The sequence below is a fragment of the Musa acuminata genome, chromosome BXJ1-9, assembly GCF_036884655.1.
Source record: "Musa acuminata AAA Group cultivar baxijiao chromosome BXJ1-9, Cavendish_Baxijiao_AAA, whole genome shotgun sequence".
Classification (NCBI taxonomy): Eukaryota; Viridiplantae; Streptophyta; class Magnoliopsida; order Zingiberales; family Musaceae; genus Musa; species Musa acuminata.
The window spans coordinates 7,111,908-7,129,437 of record NC_088335.1 but is presented as its reverse complement, the minus strand read 5'-3'; the positions used below and the strand labels follow the sequence as shown (position 1 = coordinate 7,129,437).

Sequence of the window (17,530 nt, the reverse complement as noted above, 5' to 3'; positions counted from 1 at the left end):
GCGTGCCAGTTCTCCGTAGTGCAATCTACACCATTCGTTAGCTTGTCAGTGTCCGTTTCTGATACCGCATAAAGAAGAAAGAGGGATCTCAACCATCTGATCAATAACGAACGGACGGAGAGCAACGTTTGCGTGGGGCCCATACCTCTCTCACGGGCCAAGATTTGCGTCAACCACCCAAACGGCCCGTTTACTGTAGCAATCATCTTTGCATTCCTTCCTTCCATGCGTGATCAATGTCAATTCACATCAACAAGCTCATATCAGACGAACAGACATGTTCAACAGGATGAATACAAGAAACTGAAAGGTAAAATTGCATAAACCGATCCTTTATTGTTGTACCGGACAAATATAAGCAGCTTAACAACATCTGCAGCAGCACTGTTTCAGGCACTGAGATTTAAGTCTTTAAGCACAAGGATGAGGATCTTAAATCCAGTAACAAACAAAAAAAAAAAACACACACACACACACATCGAACTCGTTAAGCACTTCAAGCATGCGACCGTGACCGTGTGAACTCTTCGAGCCGATCCCACACCTCCAGAGCAGCCGCCCTGTCCTGATGTCTTTTATGTTTGCTAATCTGCAAAAACAAAAACAGAACAAAACAAAAGCAGAAGTTGCATGAAAAACCAATTGTAAAAACACAAACATGCTAACTACAACACTCAAAAGATGCTATGAGGTTAACTCACTGATATAATCTTTACATTCCACTGTTTCACTATTTTTGCAGATTCCACGCTATCATCCTCAAAACGCACGTAAAACCCGATAACTGTAAAAATAGTAAGTGCACCCTTTTCATCATATCGTAAAGAATTATCCATAAGGTCGCGAAGTTAAGGAGCATAGAAGCAGTGTGGTTATTAATAAAGAGCGATAGAAGTGATATCATATGAGCTAAACAATGTTATATAATGCATTGTCAAGATTTAAGAGATGAACACTGAAAACAACAGTAGAGAAAAGTAGAAGATATTGAGCTTAATCTCTACTGATACATTTTCTTAATCTTTGTCACCAACAGAAGTCTCATCCTCTACTGACTCTTGAGCTTATCCTCTGTTTGAATTGCTCTACAGCAAAATACAGCAGAGCTTATCAACATGAGAAATACATAGAACATTGTGATGTGTTGCTGATATGAATTGCTTGATATGGTGTTGTACATTCTTATTTTAGCATACAATCAAATGTGTGATACCTATAATTATGATCGTTCCTTTTCCCCTTAATCATGTGTCTTTTGCCAAACTAAGTTAGCAGAACCAAATAATGTAATGCAATGGCTTATCACAAAGAATAGGAATTAGAATACACCACTAACTCTTATAAACTGAAGCATTAAAATATTTGAAATATAAATCAGCAAGGAGAGGATTCATTTTATACAGTGCATGCATGACAACTCATCCATATGGATGCATTGTGAAAAGCAATGGTGAATATAGAAACCTTCTAGGTTTCAAAAGAAAGAGAACACAATTATGATATATATTTATGCAAAAGACAAACTTGGCTAATGAAAGTCGAGAAGCAACTTAGCATGCTATATTATGAAGAAATCAGACTTTGAACTCCATGAGCAAGATATTTGTAGAGGTAAAAGAGCATGCAACATCCTATCATAATTGTAAACGAGGAGACAAACAAACAAACAGTTGATCTGCATGGGACTCACTCTTATTGAAGATCTCAATATGGTTTTTGAAGGGCCAATCCTTGAACTGCCACTCCTTCCCAAGTACGAACACGGCCACGACACGGTCCCAGTCCTCGGGCTTGAACGCGGATGGCTTATCCCTCACCTCATAGGCGGCCACCACGCGATCCCGGCTGAGTTTCTTCTGCACTGTCACACAATCGGGCTTTGGCCCCCGCACCGCCTTCACCTTCACATCGCTCGGCACAAACACCCCGTCCTCCAAGAACTCCTTGACGTTGTATATGGTGATCAGGGTCTGGAACGCGCTGGGCACCATGATGATGGGCACCCCCTCCCCGATCTTGCTTCCCTTGAGGTGCATCTTGGGCTTGGGCGCGGCGGCGCCTGCTGCATCGTCTCCGCTGCCACCGCCTCCGTACGCGGAGACGACGGGCCGGTGGTGATCGTCGGAGCTGATGAGGCGGGTCTTGGCGACGAGGCTGTCCTTTCGCTGCTGGGACTCGAGGCGCTGCCGCTCCTCCTCGCGCTTGGTGGACGCCAGGAGCACCGCGTGGAAGTCGCGGTTGCGGCACTCGAGAAGGGACTCACGATCTTTGAGGGGCCGCTCCATGGAGCGGATCATGGCGACGTAGTCGACGGCGGTCGCGGCGGCAGCGGGGGGGACATCTGCCAAGGTCTCTGTGGCGGCGGCGGATGGCGGTTCGTCGAGGGGGAGGGAGGATTCGTCCGGGCGATACTCCTCGACGGCGGAGGAGGGAGGGGGGAGGAGGGAGACGGCGTCAGAGGAGGCGGTGCGGCCGAGGAGGTAGTCGAGGATTGGCTTGCGGTCCGGGAAGGTGACGGTGGGGACGCGGTGTTGGCGGGCGGATTGGAGATACTCGGTGTGCTTAAGGTGGTGGTGGCGGGCGAAGAAGAGCAGGGCGTCGAGGGTGTAGAAACCACCTTGCTTGGAGCGGTACCCGGTGATGGCGGAGCAGGGGAAGGCGTAGTCGGAGCCGAACCGGAGCTCGTCGTCCGATCGGACCACACGGTCCAGCTCTCCCCGGATCGCGTACTCCCGCAGCACCGACAGCGGGTCCATCCCCCGTAATTCGACCCCTCGCGGAGGGAAATCTGGGAAGAGGAAGGAACAGATCGAAATGGCCATCGCGAGGGATCGTTTTATATATACATGGGAAGAGGAAGACGACGACGACGAAGAAGAAGAAGAAGGGCATTATGGTCATGTTCTGGATGTTGGATCTAGGGATTTTTGACCCGCTTCGAGCAAAGAGTAATGAAGAAGGCTGGCTTGCGGATGTTGGATCTTTGAAGTCTTGAACCGACCCGCGTGCTTCCACCATCCAAGTGCACTGATAAAATTCTCCGAAACAAGATAAACACATTTTTATTAGATTGATATAAGTAGGTTTATCGCTTTTAAATATATTGAAATATGACTTGAGATCAATTAATACATAAGGGGTACACATTTCCACGACTATATCTAACTAATAAGAAAAATCCCCTACTATGTTGAGAAGACAAAATAACAAAAATAGTGAAGTCTAATGTGATCAATTTTCTCCTCTCTTCAATATGATTTATTTGGGGTTTGATCGTTTCAAGGATGTAAATGATTCTGCATGCTGAAAACAAAAAGAGTAACTTATAAAGACTGGTTGCAGAAGGTTTCAATATCCATATTGAAGATGTCAAATGGAAACTTTAAATTTCTACAGCATTTTAGTGTACGGAGGTGATCAAGAAACACAACTCAGCAGTCCTTAGCAGTGAAGTAAACAACAAGAGAAGTTATAGATCATAAAATTTGATGATCATTGCAACAAGTGTACCCGCTATGGTATGACTGACAGATACTTGATCTGAAGCTACAAGCAGGTAAACCACCATAAATGTTCAAAACGATTCATCATCCCCTGCAACCAAAGATACAATTTACAACAATTAGTCAATGAAATTTAGTGTAAGGAAAACAGCAATAAATCTACACCGTTTTGAAGTTATCATGAGCTTTTGGAACATTTTCGGATCAACGTTTTATGAAAATTCTTAAAAGAACCAATACCCAATAAAAAGCAACCCTTCTTTTTCACGACTTATCCTTTTTCCTGCGTGCAAAGATCACTAATGCACCCAACAATAGGATCCTAGTAATCATGAGCTTTTGGAACATTTTCGGATCAACATTTTACAAAAATTCTTAAAAGAACCAATACCCAATAAAAAACAACCCTTATTTTTCATGACTTAACCTTTTCCCTGCGTGCAGAGATCATTAATGCACCTAACAATAGGATCCTAATAAAGCATTCTATAAAGAGACTAAAATAAAGGACTTATTCAGGAGTGGATTCAAATCATGGGACCATAATGGTTATTATGTTGTTCAAAAAACAAAAATGAAAAAAGATTAGCAACATCATCTGATGCCTTTACACAAATCTCCATATGATACACTCAGAAATTACATGTTCATTCAATTTGGTTATGCCCCAACAAAATAACATAATTTACCTCCCAACTAATTTATACCCACAACAAGTTCAGAAAAGATAGTTCCTGTGCAGTGGAATATCAATACAAAGAGAGGCAAAACACTAACTTTTCCAAACAAAGGCAAGGAACAGATCGAGGTTAACTTACAGTCCTTTCAAAGACATGCTGGCAGCATTATCCCCAGACTTAATCAAGCGAACCTTTCCTACAAACAAAATGCATCACTAGTATTGGTTACTGTAGAAACCAAACATGTATACACATTAATTAAAAACAATCTATGAAAAATAAACATATAGTAATAGCTAGAAAACTATATGAAATGTTCACAAACTGTCCACCACCAACTGACAAATTAAAGGAGAAAATCAAAATCAAGAAACAGCCTATTCCTAGAAAAAAGAGGAAAATACAAATTAACAGATACTTGCAAATATGACTGAAAATGTATGATATTTACCTACATGCAGGCCACCATACATGGTGGTTCTCCTCATGATATTTACAAAGAAACAATTTCTTAGTTCATGAGAAGTATATATACCTAATGGCTGAAAGGAGGCTCTAAAACCCATCCTGTGTGTGTTAACTCCCATTTCATCACTGTCTTCCATTTTTTTAGTTTGGTAAAAAAAATAGTATCAGTGGATTAACTCACAAATTGGATCAACCAATTGGATTTGGGCCCCAATCCGTCGGTGGTTTCGACTTTTGAGACAAGAATACTGAACTACTCATGTAAAAACCACAGCATATACTTAAAGTCAACAGTCTACAAGATATAACTTGTTTAAAGTCAACAATCAATTTGTCAAACAAATCTAAGATAGCAAGCACATACTTAAAGGAATGAAGATGTGAAATTCTTTCAAAGAAAATTAAATATTATGACAATGTAAATGATGAACTTAAATACATCAAGAACTTTATTCAACAAACAAATATTAAACACATTAATTCTCCAGTGCTTAAGATGAAGCAATGTGCTTTATTACTTGAAATGTTTAAATTCTTTACTGAGTTACTTTTATCAAATGTTTAAATTCAGGTATTACTGATACCTGAAAAACTTCTATAAGGAATTATATTTTTTATATGAAATAATACTGATTGTATGTACACAAGATAGTGTATAACCAGCTGGACTATGATCTCATGTGATAGTTGAACTTCATCTGATATTGTGGGTCACACAGAATCTTCTGAGTGCAATGTTTCTTCATGAAATCCAAACAATCGTTTAGTAAGTTCACATTCTGACAAGACTTAAGTTAGAAAAATGAAATAGCTGCATCAAGCAAACAAGCAAATTGGGATGATTGACATACCGTCATGGCGCACACAAATTTCGGGTATATTTTTCACCTGGCCAGTGATGCTGTCATTGTAGACTCTGGTTTCAATATCCCCCTCAATAAAAACAGCAGAGCTGAAACAGAGAACCAAAATATAGATACCACTAGTAGAAACTAAAGAACAAAATTACAATACAGACTGGGAAGCATGAAAACACGTCCACATTCAAGAAAATGCCACAAGAAAATTTGTATCACAAAAGAATGGAATTGTTTAGGTTAAAAGAATAAAAGATTGCATACTTTTTCTCTAACTGTTGGACAGAATATGCTCCAAGCCATTCATTATGAACAGCAATCCGGTGCCACTGAGCTGGTCTTGGCAAATGCTCAGCTCCAGTAATTCTTTGGTCGTACATACCTCCTGTTCCAACAGTGAATATGGTCACAGTCTTGCCATTCCTTAATATTTTCTGTACAGGAGCCTGACCAATTTTTCCGCAAATAATCGCCTACATGGTGAAACATACATGTAAACATATAAACAATTAAAGAAAAAAAGGATAGACCAGCAACACATTGCAGAAGTTGTACAAATTGGGAGGTTTAAAATTGACGATGATACCTTATGTACACCTCTGAAGCCCCAGCCCTTTATGGGGTCTACACCTTGTGGTTCCAATTCTTTCTTGTCATCAATAAAATTGTCATCCTCGATTTCATTCTTCTCTTTGTACTCATCAAATGGCATAGTTGATAAACATGCCTGAGAACCTCTATAGAAGCCTGTATGTTTGAAAATAAAAAAGTTATAAGTCAGCTTCTCGGACACAAAATATGTGTGAAAGTATTCTTGTGACAGTTTCTTTATCAAGTGCTTGAACCATGCAGTTCAAACTAGAGCACAACTAATAATAAGTTTCATGGGGTAGGAAAAATAATTGTAATGAATAGTAACTATCACCAGTATATGTTGAAACATACAAATGAAGAATGCAAAATGTGCTTCGACTTGGGGTAAGATTACCTAGTAGAAACATCGGTTTCCCTAAACCTCCCTTTAGATGTTTAAGAACTTCCCACTTCAATAAACCCACCTTCATATCTGAGCTGCAGAGATACTAAAGAGACGGTGAACATATCCATAAACGCAGAAAGGCATGCAGCACAATTTCCTACTTTTATATTTTCTTTACTCATAAATGTAAAGATAGTCAATACTTCTAACCAAAAAGCACCAAATGCCATATGTTAAAAGGCACAAGTCATAAATTACACGCAGAATATCGAAAAAAATACACCACCAAATTCACCAAGCTTGTAGATCAGATTGATGAATTAAGTTGCTTTCAGTCATTCCATCAAACAGTTCATAAGCACCAACTACACTAAAAGCATCTTCCAAAACTGAAGACATTTTGTCATACATCTGAAAGGCAAACACAAAGTCCCAAATGATTGGCCCAAAGAAATGAACTAACTTATGAAAAGAGAATTTTCTTGTGAAACGAGATTTGCCTACGGATTACTACTACTACCAAACACCATCACCTACTACTAGTATTACCTGCAAGCCTGCTTCGCGTCAAGGGTTCGAGGTTGTAAAGGGAAAAGCAGACGAAGAGGAAGGAGCGCCGCGGCTTCGTGACGAAGTGGGCAAGCGAAGGATGCGAAAGTAAGTCGGGTATCAAAATAACAAACGAGTCTCCTTGTTATCGACTTATTACCTTCCGCCGTTAAAACGATGTAACGGCGAGTTAGACAAATAACTAGTTTGAATTTTTATTGATAGTATATATATATATATATGTATGTATATATATATATATATGTATGTATATATATATATATGTATGTATATATATATATATATATATATGTATGTATATATATATATGTATATATATATATGTATGTATATATATATATATATGTATGTATATATATATATGTATATATATATATATATATATATATGTGTGTGTATATATATATATGTGTGTATATATATGTATATATATAGTCAAATCATTTCATAATAATAATATGCATCCGCAGGATGATGTCCTCACGGAAAATACTGTTCTTCACTTGAAATAGAAAGAATTACTAGCAAGACAAAAGCTTAGTACAATTTGTTAGAAGATAAGACATAAGAAACATCTAGTTGATTATTTTAAATTTTGTCATAAATAAAATAAAAATAAATAGTTATATACTTCGTTCAAGAGTAAAATATAAAATTAGTACATAGATATATTGCTATGATATTATCATAATATATAGATGAATGATCAATGTAATAAATAGTTTAAGCAATAATTGAATCCAACAATTTTAGAATTGCTCGATATTTAATTTCACTAAAAGATCTTACAATATAACGTTGTCTCTTGGAACTCCAAAAAAATTGGATTATAACTAGAAAATATGCCAGAAGTATTAGTAGATATCTTGTCATCCTTATTATTTGTCTGACATTTGAAAAATATATAAAACAACATAAGAGCGTCATTTTAAAGAAATAAATTATGATCAATAGTATCATTTAAATAGCAAAGAAGACGGGTTGTTCATGGTTGGAAGTATGCTTTGTGCATAAATTGAGATAATTTATGCACAAGCATAAATTATGATGAATGACATGCAACTTGATGATATTCAATCGTGTCACTAACAATTACATTATCAGATAAGATAAAAAGAATACTTGTAGAGATTGACATAATAATAGTATTAGTTTCAATCATTTTGATGGGATCAAGAAGATAATGAATATACTTTTGTTGAGAAAAAAATAGACCATTTGTCACGTATAACTTGAACAATAAGAAAATGACTAAAGGAACCAAGATCTTTAATTAAAAACTTATTTTCAAGTCGTTGAATAAATTAATTAATTATTATTATATTATTATCAGTAATAATTAAGTCACTCACATAAATTAGTAAAAATATAATTATACTCTCATAAGAATAAATGAATAATAAATTATCAGATTGAGAATTATAAAAATTATTAGATATGCTCAAAATTTATGATACAAAGTACGAGGGACCTACTTAAGATCATAAAAAGTCTTGCGCAACTTACGAATATGTTGAGGAAGATTATGATTAATAATGTTTAGATGTTATCTCATAAATACATCATCAAAAATATGATTATAAAAAAATGTATTATTCATGTTCAACTATCAAAATCCCCGATTATTAGATAAGATAAGATATAAAATAATACAAATTATTGTCTGGACATCGATGAAATCCTTTTGCAATAAGTCTTGCTTTATACATATTAATTTACACTTTATAAGATTTTGGCCGGATGAGATGAGATTAAGCCCCATGCATCATTTTATAATAAAATATTATATTCTTTAGACATTTTTACTCACCATTCAAAAATTTTTAAGACTTAGATTAATAGTAGAAGGTTCAAAAATAAAATTTTGGGGATGTTTTACGAAAATAAAAAATATTTTTTTAGTTTAAAAACTTAATTTTTGGATCTAGCAACCATCATATGAATTGATTTAGTTAGAAAATTTTTTAAAATAAAGGACATTTAAATTAAATCTTATTATGAATTCTCTTAATGTGTGATACTCTCGTGAGATAGCTAGATGGATAAGATAATTTATTATTTATTAGGCACCTTTAAGGAAGGACTTGATAGATTCCGAGTGGATCAATTATTTGGATTGATAGGTGGGGTTGATATTTCAACATGAATGAGAATAATAATATGAGATAGCTCATGAATTTCGAGGACCTAATCAATAAAGTTATTGAAAGTTACTTTAGGTAAAAGAAAGTTAAGTGATTTATAAGAAAAAATAAATTTTATAAAATCAACATGGCAAAAAATAAAAATTATTTTGGTTGATAGATAAAACATTTAAAAACACTTTTATTAGTAGAATATCTAAGAAAAACATATGGTTTTAATCGGGCTTTCAATTTGCTATGGGTGTAAGTTTTAACCATGAATAACATAAATACTAAAAAAATGTAATTTACTATAATTAGGAGTGGATTCAAATAGTTTTAAAAATGGTGAAACCATATTGAGAACTAGAGTAAATAGGCTTGAATAAATAGTATAAGACTAATTTGAACTATATGTTGATAAGGATATTCCATGATCCCATTATGTTTAAGAGTATACTGAGGGGTGAGAAAATGAGATATTATATTAGTTTCAAAAAAATTAAGAAGCTTTTAAAATTTACTACCATTCTCAAAACAAAAATAAAATAATGAATAGCTAAAAAAACTTTTCAATAATAAATTTGAATGTAAAAAAAATGATGAATACTTCATATTATTGCTTTACGAGAAATAACTACATATACTTTATGAAATGATCAATAAAAATAAAATAATAGTTAAATCCGCCATATGATTATAGTGAAGGACTTCAAACATCAAAATATGAGTTCAAGAGATGAATTACTCGTCAGAGAGATGTAATAAAAGAAAGCTTATATATTTTATTATAGAATAAAAGTAAGATGTAAAAATAAATAATATGATATAGAATCTTAAAAGAAGGAAACCCTAAGCGATTGTGTTATTTTTTAATATGAGCTTCATGGTGGCCAAAACAAAGATGGATTTGACTAGAGATGGTGCAACAATTGATCGCTCATAAATTTTATCTCTCTTTAACTCCTCCGTTAGATCCTTTATAACAAATGAAGATATAAGAATTCAATAGAAATATTATTAAAAAAATATAATTCTTATATATATATTAGGTTGTTTTTTATATCAAAAACACAAAGATACATGATAAAGTAAAAAAAAATTAAGAAAAAAGGGAAGGTTAATAGAACAATATTATCTTGATATCTTTACTATCACCTATCATAGTATCTGAACTATCATAATTTGAATAAAGAGGTAAACTATTCGAGTCAGATATACCATGATGAGAAGCCCCATAATTAATAAACCAATTTGATTAATGTTAAAAAAATTGAACAACAAAGTAAGCATACATCAATTGTAATGAAAATCAAGCAAGCGGTGTAATATGATACAAAGAAAAGGTTGGTATGAAGGCTAAAACATCTATAGAATAACAGCTTATAACTAACGATATGTTTTAGCTGCATGATATTGCATATCACATATTTGACATGTGACTTTGTTATTAAATTATTACTCATATTTGTTGATCCTTTTATTATGGTATTATTATATGTTATTTCTATAATGATTGTTTAGACGGTTTTCTTGCTAGTTGTTAATTTTGTCTTTGTTACTAAAATTTGCATTGTTAATAAAATTTACGGTGATAGAAGCATTAGATGGATGTAACTCTCGTTTAAGATAAGTTTCATAGTTAAAAAGTTTATCAAAAGATATAAGACTATCGTGAGCATGAATGATAACCAATAAAATATATTATTGGTGTAAAGTATATATGAGTTTTGATAGCTTAAATATAGTCGTAATTAGTTTGTGTGCTAATAAAAGGAATTTTTATAGGTTACATATCTCATAGCACTTTATAGCACTTTAAAAAGATGACTTTGATAGATCCAACAAATATGTTTACGATTGATATCTTCAAAATTATTTTATTTAATTATTTGTAGAGAACAAATGATGATACTATCTACATAACTCATAAAATCATAAGCCAAGAAGAATAGTTTGAAAGGTAGAGAGAATAAAAGATCTGAAACAACTTAAAAAAAAAAAAGAATGTTATTACAGCATAAAGCTCTAATAGAATGAAAAAAAAATTACTATCTTAATTTTTTATTGATAGTAAATATAAATTTATATACATAAAAATTATAAAAATATGTTAATTATATATTTTTTTTAAAATTAATAATAAATATCATGATTCTTATTATTTGATAGAATAATAATAGTATATTAACATAATTTTATAATTTAAAATATAATAATATATTCTTAAAATATTAAAAGAATCATAATAATTTTATAATTTATTTATTTATAATAATATCCTTCCTGATAGCAAGCAACGAGAGGTGAGACCTTCGTGATCCTGCTCGTGTGGGTCCCAGCCACCTACTCCTCCACGTCGAATGTTCATCGGACTTACGTGGCTACTCTTACGATACACCAACGGATCTCGATGTTTCTTGGCTCACGCGATCATCGTGATCCATCACGTGCGTCGGATAGCATTTGAACGGCTTCATTGTGATCCTTCGACTCGGGCCCCATCAATTAACCAGTCAAATCGCGGCCTTTCGGACAAACGTCCACGGAAGACCAAAATCTCGTACAAATTGAATGTTCTCCTCGACGAAGGAACAGAAACGCGTACCAACGACTGACTCTCGAGTCGAAAACTGGGGAATGGGGCCCGCATGCCGCGGGGAGCCCACATCTTCAACACGCGGTGATTTGGTGATATCTGGATCTTGTCCAGGGTCGCCCCTCGTCGCGATTCCAACTGCCCATTTCCGGACCGAGCACCAATAACGGACCATGATGATCGTCCGATCGAACTGCGTCAGTACGAGTCTTGGAGGGGATCTAACTTTACCGAATCCGAAGTGAGACGTGCCCGCGGAGACCTAATATACCCTCCTAAAGCTTTTCTTTCCTTCCCAAAATACCCCAACTCGGCTTATGCCTTTCCCTATTTCTTGCGCCGGTTTCTCTTCGCTTCGGAGTTAGGGTTCATTCATCGCTCCTATCAATTCGAGTCGATATTGGCTTCAAGATTTCTCGTTGAGCCCTTCTTCCGTATATTTTTCTGTTTAATCGAACGAATCGTTGGCTTTTTCCGAATTCCCCTCTCAATTTTCATCAAAAGCAGTGTTTTTCCGCCAAATTTAGGCAGGTTTTTCATTTCGATCGAGGTTTCGTTGAAGAATTTAATCTCGGATCGGTGTTTGTTGCGGTTTATTGGCCTGAATTTTAGGGTAGACAAGGGTTTTGCAGAAGGAGATATGAGGGTTCATCCGGTCCCCAAGAAGCGGAACATCACCTTCCGCTGCGGCGTCAACCCCGCGGCTGCAGCCACCGCCGTGCACGGCCGACAGAAGAAGCTCCGCCGTCTCCCCCACATCTTCAGCAAGGTCCTGGAGTTACCCTTTGCCGCCGACGCCGATGTGGCCGTCGAGGAGGACGCGGACGGCTTCCGGTTCGTCGCAGCCACCGACGTCCTCTGGGGCGATGTCCAAGCCCAGACGGTCCAGATACACCCCGGGGTGACGAAGGTGTTCGTCAGGGACGGTAGCGACGGCGACGACCTCGACACGGAGCTCGAGCTAAACCGGTGGCGGTTCCGGCTGCCGCCGTCCACCCGCCCGGCGCTCGCCACTGCTGCTTACACTAGCGGTGAGCTCGTGGTGACCATTCCAAAGGGGGCAGGGCCCGAGGAGGAAGATGGAGAGGTACAAGAATTCTTTGGTGGAGGAGGGAGTAACGGGGACTTGGGGGGCCGAGACATTAGCCATCTCGTAATTGTACAGTAAATGTTTGATGATTTGCCTTCTCTGTTATCGTGCGTTGATAGTACTCTCATATTAGGGATCTGCTATGTAATTTATGCAACGCTTCTATTCATTTCAGTTTGTAGTCTCTGTTGATTAAACTTCATTTAGTTGTCGACAATCTTTTTTCCTTTGGATTCGGATCGAGGACTCGACTCGATCCGACCAGCTTTCTACTTTAGAGCAAGGGAAGATGATGAACCGATCGAAAAGAAGGTGCTTTCTTTATTAGAAGTCTAGAGATAATTGGCACCACCACAACTTGGCATTCTCCCACTCAGATCTCTACCAAAACTCGTGACCTCTCTTCCTTATCTAAGCTCACTAGGATTCTGCAAAACTGAGGAGGGATTCCGGTGAAGGCTGCCGCCCCCTTTCTGCTTCCCGACGGCGCTCCGGACCGGGCATGAACACGGACTCCGGCTGCGCGTGGAGGACCTCATCCACCTCCTCCGCGGGCACGCCGAAGGCCAGCTCCTTCGCCTCCCTGTCCAGTCTGTTCAGCACGTTGTTTCGCCCTGCAAGGTAGTAATTCCTGTTCTGTGCTGCCCGAACGCCGAAGAAGAGAACCTCGAGGTTCTCGTTCCGCGCGGCGACGGCGGTCACGGGGTGACCTGCGGGGATCACGAACACCGACCCACGGGAGACTCGCGATCTCACGGTCCGGTAGCGGACGCGCTGCTGTGGTTCCGATTCCGTCGTCTCCTCGCTCCTGGGTGACTCGCCGGAGCGGCTGGGGCAGGCCATCTCAATGTAGCCTCGTCCTTGCACCACCATGGCCAGCTTGGTGGACAGGGAGTTGTAGTTCGGTGCCATCATCGATCTCTGCAAGGAAAGTAGCCGACGTTGTGCTTCATTAGTCACATATACAAAGTAATGCAATAGCAGGGGAGTGTGATCACCTCGCTGATATTGGCAATGGAGACATCCACATCGAGATCCTGGAGCTGCTGGTACTCATTGGCTCCGACCTCGTGGAGTTGCCCATGCTCATTAGAGTGCGAGGGTCTGTTTTGGAGCAGATTGTACGGCTCAGTTGACCGAGATAAAGACCAACTACCTTCACCGGTGGACTGACTCAACGCCCTCATCTGCTCTTCGGTCGTCTTTATGAACTCCCCCCTCTTCTGTTTCTCAAATAGCCTCTCTAATTTCTCGCTCGGAGTCTACAGATAACACAAAGCGTTGTCTACCAATAAGTTCCAAGTCTTAAAGCGGGAAGAAAAGTCGATTAGGAAATGGAACGGGAAGCAGATCGGAACTGACATCGAATGCAGCTTCCAGTACTTCGTCGCTAAAGCTAGCGAAAAAGGTCTCCGGGTTCCTACCGGCAGCACCGTAGAATTCCTGCGTCCAAAGGACCATCACCAAATGAGGCCTTCACACTGCAATTACTACCCGAAGAAGTGCAGCATCGTATACCTCAACGTGTCCGGGCGTTGAGATGGGGCGGAGAAGAATGGCGACGCGGAGCTTCTCATTTCTGGCTTTGTTGATCGCGTACACGATCGTCCCTGCCGGAATCCAAATGATGTCTCCTCTCTTGATATCGTGCGTCTCCCGGTTGTTCTCATGAAGCAATGTTATAGTCCCACGCCCTATGTTATGATCGCCGTAAGAACACAATACTCCGGAAGCTCCGTAAAGCTTAGAACAGAGCGTTGATTGTTACCTTCCATTACGTAGAAGACCTCTTCGGCGTCCCAATGTCTAGGCATGACAAACGTCTCGGGCTCCGCTTCCAACACGGCCAAGCGGTAGTTCTCAACGCCGACCAAGAGTTCGGATCTCCTAGCAAACCTCTCTAGCACCTCGAAACGGCCATGCTCCGATCTGCTCCACTGCTCGTAGCTCCGGTCGCCGAAGAAGTACGGGTTGCGCTCTCTTCTTCCACCCTCCGCCACCTCCCCATGCTCCTGCTCTCTTCCGGAATGATCCAAGCACTGGCGCACGCACTCTTTCCTCCGGCGCCCCTCCGGAGTGCCTCTGCATTCCATGTGGCAGCGCTTCTTCGCCGGATCGGATCCGGAGGATGAAGCCAAGACACAGGAGGAGAGGAGCAGGAGAAGTGAGAAGAGGACTTGGACTGTTCGGGTGGCCATCGTGCTTCGGCTCCTCGTATTGCGAGAGAGACGGTGAGTGACACGGGGAAGGGAAAGGAAGGGGAGGGAGTATATATAGAGACTGAAGCGGGACGGTATCGCGATGTGCGCAGTCGCATGCAGGGCGAGTTGACGTGGAGAGGAGATGGGATCGTCCATCACCGAGTCGTAGGCCACAAAAGTTGCGGAACCAACTCGATATTTTACGAGCACGAACAAGTATTCATTAATTGTGATCCGCAAGCGAGAGCCGACCGATGCATGTTTGATGAAAGGTACTTACTGCAATATATATATATATATATATATATATATATATATATATATATATATATATATATATATATATATATATATATATGTATGCTCATAGATTAGATAAATTTTTTTTGAATAGTATAAGAAAGATATACAATCATAGTCTTGATCTATCAAATAAATAAAAGGTTTTTTGAATTAGCTCTGAGAGTTTTTACTTTAAGGGGAAGATAAAAATACTCTTTTTGTAAATAAAAATATAATGATAAAGATTAAAAAGAATGATGATATTAATAATGATAAAGATTAAAAAGAATAATAATATAAATCGAAGAAGATTAAATGTTATGTCATATCAAGAAAAATTATCATGTTAAGATTAAAAAAAAATATTATAAATAAAAAAATTATTCTAATATTACTGATGAATATTGAGGTAAATGTTTTATGACTAAGACGGTTGAAACCATGACATCCAACAACTTCGATTGGATAGTTAATTCAGGATGTGATCATCTTACTGGTAATAATATCAAATTCATTTATCTTAATAGGTAATGATGCATTTATCATGATAGATAATACTATTCAATAAATAGAGAAGAAAGACACTTTCACAATCTCTATACATATAATGCTCCTGATGCATCAAAGAATGTGTACGATGTTCTAGCGGGAAGAAAAATATAGTTTCTATTGCAAATGCAGTTGTTGAAAATTATACATATATATATATATATATATATATATATATATATATATATATATATATAATCCTAATGAATTAGATAAGGTTAGCTATGATAAAGAAAGCTAGAGAATGTAAAAGATAAATTGAACAATAACATGGAAAAAAATCCTCACCAAATTCCCACAAAAAAAGAAAAACACTATTTCGATGAGCATCCGCATGCAACATTTATACAATTTGGCTGTTATAGATGGCATCATAGCAAATGCAAATATCAGCAGAAACAACAAACGATAGACTGCTTAAAATCGCTCAAAAGATATGCAGAACAAGAAGAACATCAATAGGAGAAGAAGAGGGAACCAAAAAATGCTAAGAAAGCTTGAGTTATGGTGCTTTCAAAAATGTGCCAAAAATACTTTAACTAATATAAAAGCTAAATTATTTGAATATTTAGAGAACATTTAAGAAAATGAGTATTTTGAAAATGGTTGTCCATTTAAGAAATAAAGATTTAAATAATTTGACCTATATACGAGTGTTGAGAAACTTTATGTTGTGTTATCATGGCTTAGATCTGATTCCGAGTGTGTAGAGCCGCCCATGTGGCTACTCGAACTGGGATAGTCAACATCAAGTCGGGTCTAGACTTCATCTCCAATTTAAAGCAAGGAGTTTCTCTTCCTCCCCTATTGGGTTGCTACTCATTCATCGTCAAGTTTATGCACACAAGCCGAAGTCAGGAGGGGGATTTCCCAACTCGATCTCTCCAAAACTTAAGTCGATGTTGAGTGATGTTGTGTGGAGTTTGAGTATTCGAAGTTCGACCCCTGATGCCGATCAAAAGGTTAACTTTTATACTTGTGAACGAAGGTTAGTTGTACATGGTCTGTTAATGGCCATCGATTTCCCAAGCGATCGATTCATACCTTTCATGCAGGTATCGATCAACCTGCATGGATTAGTGTCACGAGGCACCATTCCAAGCTTTCCAAAGTGGCTCTGTACTATGCGACGTCGTCTTATACGATCTCGAACAACATGAGAACAAGTGACCATCCCATCGAAATCCAAGGTATCATGTCGATATAGTGCATGAGAACATATTAGCCTTAAGACTCTGTCGATACTAAAATGACTGCTAACTATTATTATGGAGGTGGAACCAGAATATGCTCTACCAATGAGTTAAGTTTTCAACATGGTTACAATGTTTTCGTTACATTTTTAAAAATATTATGACTATTATAAAACATTATAACAAAGAAAAATATATCAAAAAAATATTTTAAAAAAATACTACAAACCTTGCTTATGTATCCTCATAAAAAAATTAAAAAAAATATTTTTCGTTCCTATACCAGATATAAGTATCAACATTAAAAATACTCCGTAACAATATGTTGGAGTCATAATATTTTTAGTAATACCAAGAAAACAATGTAACAGAGTATAAGGAAGGCTAAAACGTGGGTAGGTGACTATTTATCAAAATGATGGATGCAAATATGTAT

At 37.7% G+C, this 17,530-nt stretch overlaps 4 protein-coding genes across 4 annotated transcripts; 1 reads left to right on the top strand and 3 right to left on the bottom strand.

The window, feature by feature from the left end:
* Positions 1-292: 292 nt before the first annotated feature.
* Positions 293-3,594, bottom strand: LOC103997561 (protein CDC73 homolog). Its single transcript, XM_018831304.2, has 4 exons — positions 3,511-3,594; positions 1,691-3,027; positions 702-784; positions 293-589 (listed from the first exon to the last, which is right to left on the bottom strand). Exons 2-4 carry the CDS (start codon positions 2,820-2,822, stop codon positions 497-499), a joined length of 1,308 nt encoding a protein of 435 aa, XP_018686849.2. The 5' UTR covers positions 2,823-3,027; positions 3,511-3,594; the 3' UTR covers positions 293-496.
* On the bottom strand, positions 3,334-6,975 carry LOC135592853 (single-stranded DNA-binding protein, mitochondrial-like). Its single transcript, XM_065082555.1, has 7 exons — positions 6,951-6,975; positions 6,497-6,579; positions 6,095-6,255; positions 5,773-5,981; positions 5,503-5,603; positions 4,322-4,379; positions 3,334-3,594 (listed from the first exon to the last, which is right to left on the bottom strand). The coding sequence occupies exons 2-7, from the start codon at positions 6,570-6,572 to the stop codon at positions 3,588-3,590; spliced, it is 612 nt and encodes a 203-aa protein (XP_064938627.1). The 5' UTR covers positions 6,573-6,579; positions 6,951-6,975; the 3' UTR covers positions 3,334-3,587.
* Positions 6,976-12,082: 5,107 nt separating this feature from the next.
* Positions 12,083-13,053, top strand: LOC103997560 (uncharacterized). The gene has a single exon (XM_009418819.3). It carries the CDS (start codon positions 12,420-12,422, stop codon positions 12,945-12,947), a length of 528 nt encoding a protein of 175 aa, XP_009417094.2. The 5' UTR covers positions 12,083-12,419; the 3' UTR covers positions 12,948-13,053.
* A 109-nt stretch (positions 13,054-13,162) lies between these two features.
* LOC103997776 (vicilin Cor a 11.0101-like) lies at positions 13,163-15,101 on the bottom strand. The gene is made up of 5 exons (XM_009419105.3): positions 14,638-15,101; positions 14,388-14,563; positions 14,232-14,312; positions 13,868-14,131; positions 13,163-13,790 (listed from the first exon to the last, which is right to left on the bottom strand). Exons 1-5 carry the CDS (start codon positions 15,065-15,067, stop codon positions 13,290-13,292), a joined length of 1,452 nt encoding a protein of 483 aa, XP_009417380.2. The 5' UTR covers positions 15,068-15,101; the 3' UTR covers positions 13,163-13,289.
* Positions 15,102-17,530: the final 2,429 nt, after the last annotated feature.

Bases quoted from the DNA above. Each gene is read 5' to 3' on its own strand.
- LOC103997560 (XM_009418819.3), top strand. From the start codon at position 12,420: ATGAGGGTTCATCCGGTCCCCAAGAAGCGGAACATCACCTTCCGCTGC.
- LOC103997561 (XM_018831304.2), bottom strand. From the start codon at position 2,822: ATGGCCATTTCGATCTGTTCCTTCCTCTTCCCAGATTTCCCTCCGCGA. The intron at 785-1,690 runs GTGAGTCCCATG...CTATTTTTACAG, and splicing joins TATTGAGATCTTCAATAAGA to TTATCGGGTTTTACGTGCGT. The intron at 590-701 runs GTGAGTTAACCT...TTGTTTTTGCAG, and splicing joins GGAATGTAAAGATTATATCA to ATTAGCAAACATAAAAGACA.
- LOC103997776 (XM_009419105.3), bottom strand. From the start codon at position 15,067: ATGGCCACCCGAACAGTCCAAGTCCTCTTCTCACTTCTCCTGCTCCTC. The intron at 14,313-14,387 runs GTATACGATGCT...CTTTGGACGCAG, and splicing joins CAACGCCCGGACACGTTGAG to GAATTCTACGGTGCTGCCGG. The intron at 13,791-13,867 runs GTGATCACACTC...CTTTCCTTGCAG, and splicing joins CCATTGCCAATATCAGCGAG to AGATCGATGATGGCACCGAA.
- LOC135592853 (XM_065082555.1), bottom strand. From the start codon at position 6,572: ATGAAGGTGGGTTTATTGAAGTGGGAAGTTCTTAAACATCTAAAGGGA. The intron at 6,256-6,496 runs GTAATCTTACCC...TCAAACATACAG, and splicing joins GAAACCGATGTTTCTACTAG to GCTTCTATAGAGGTTCTCAG. The intron at 5,604-5,772 runs GTATGCAATCTT...TCTCTGTTTCAG, and splicing joins GTCCAACAGTTAGAGAAAAA to CTCTGCTGTTTTTATTGAGG.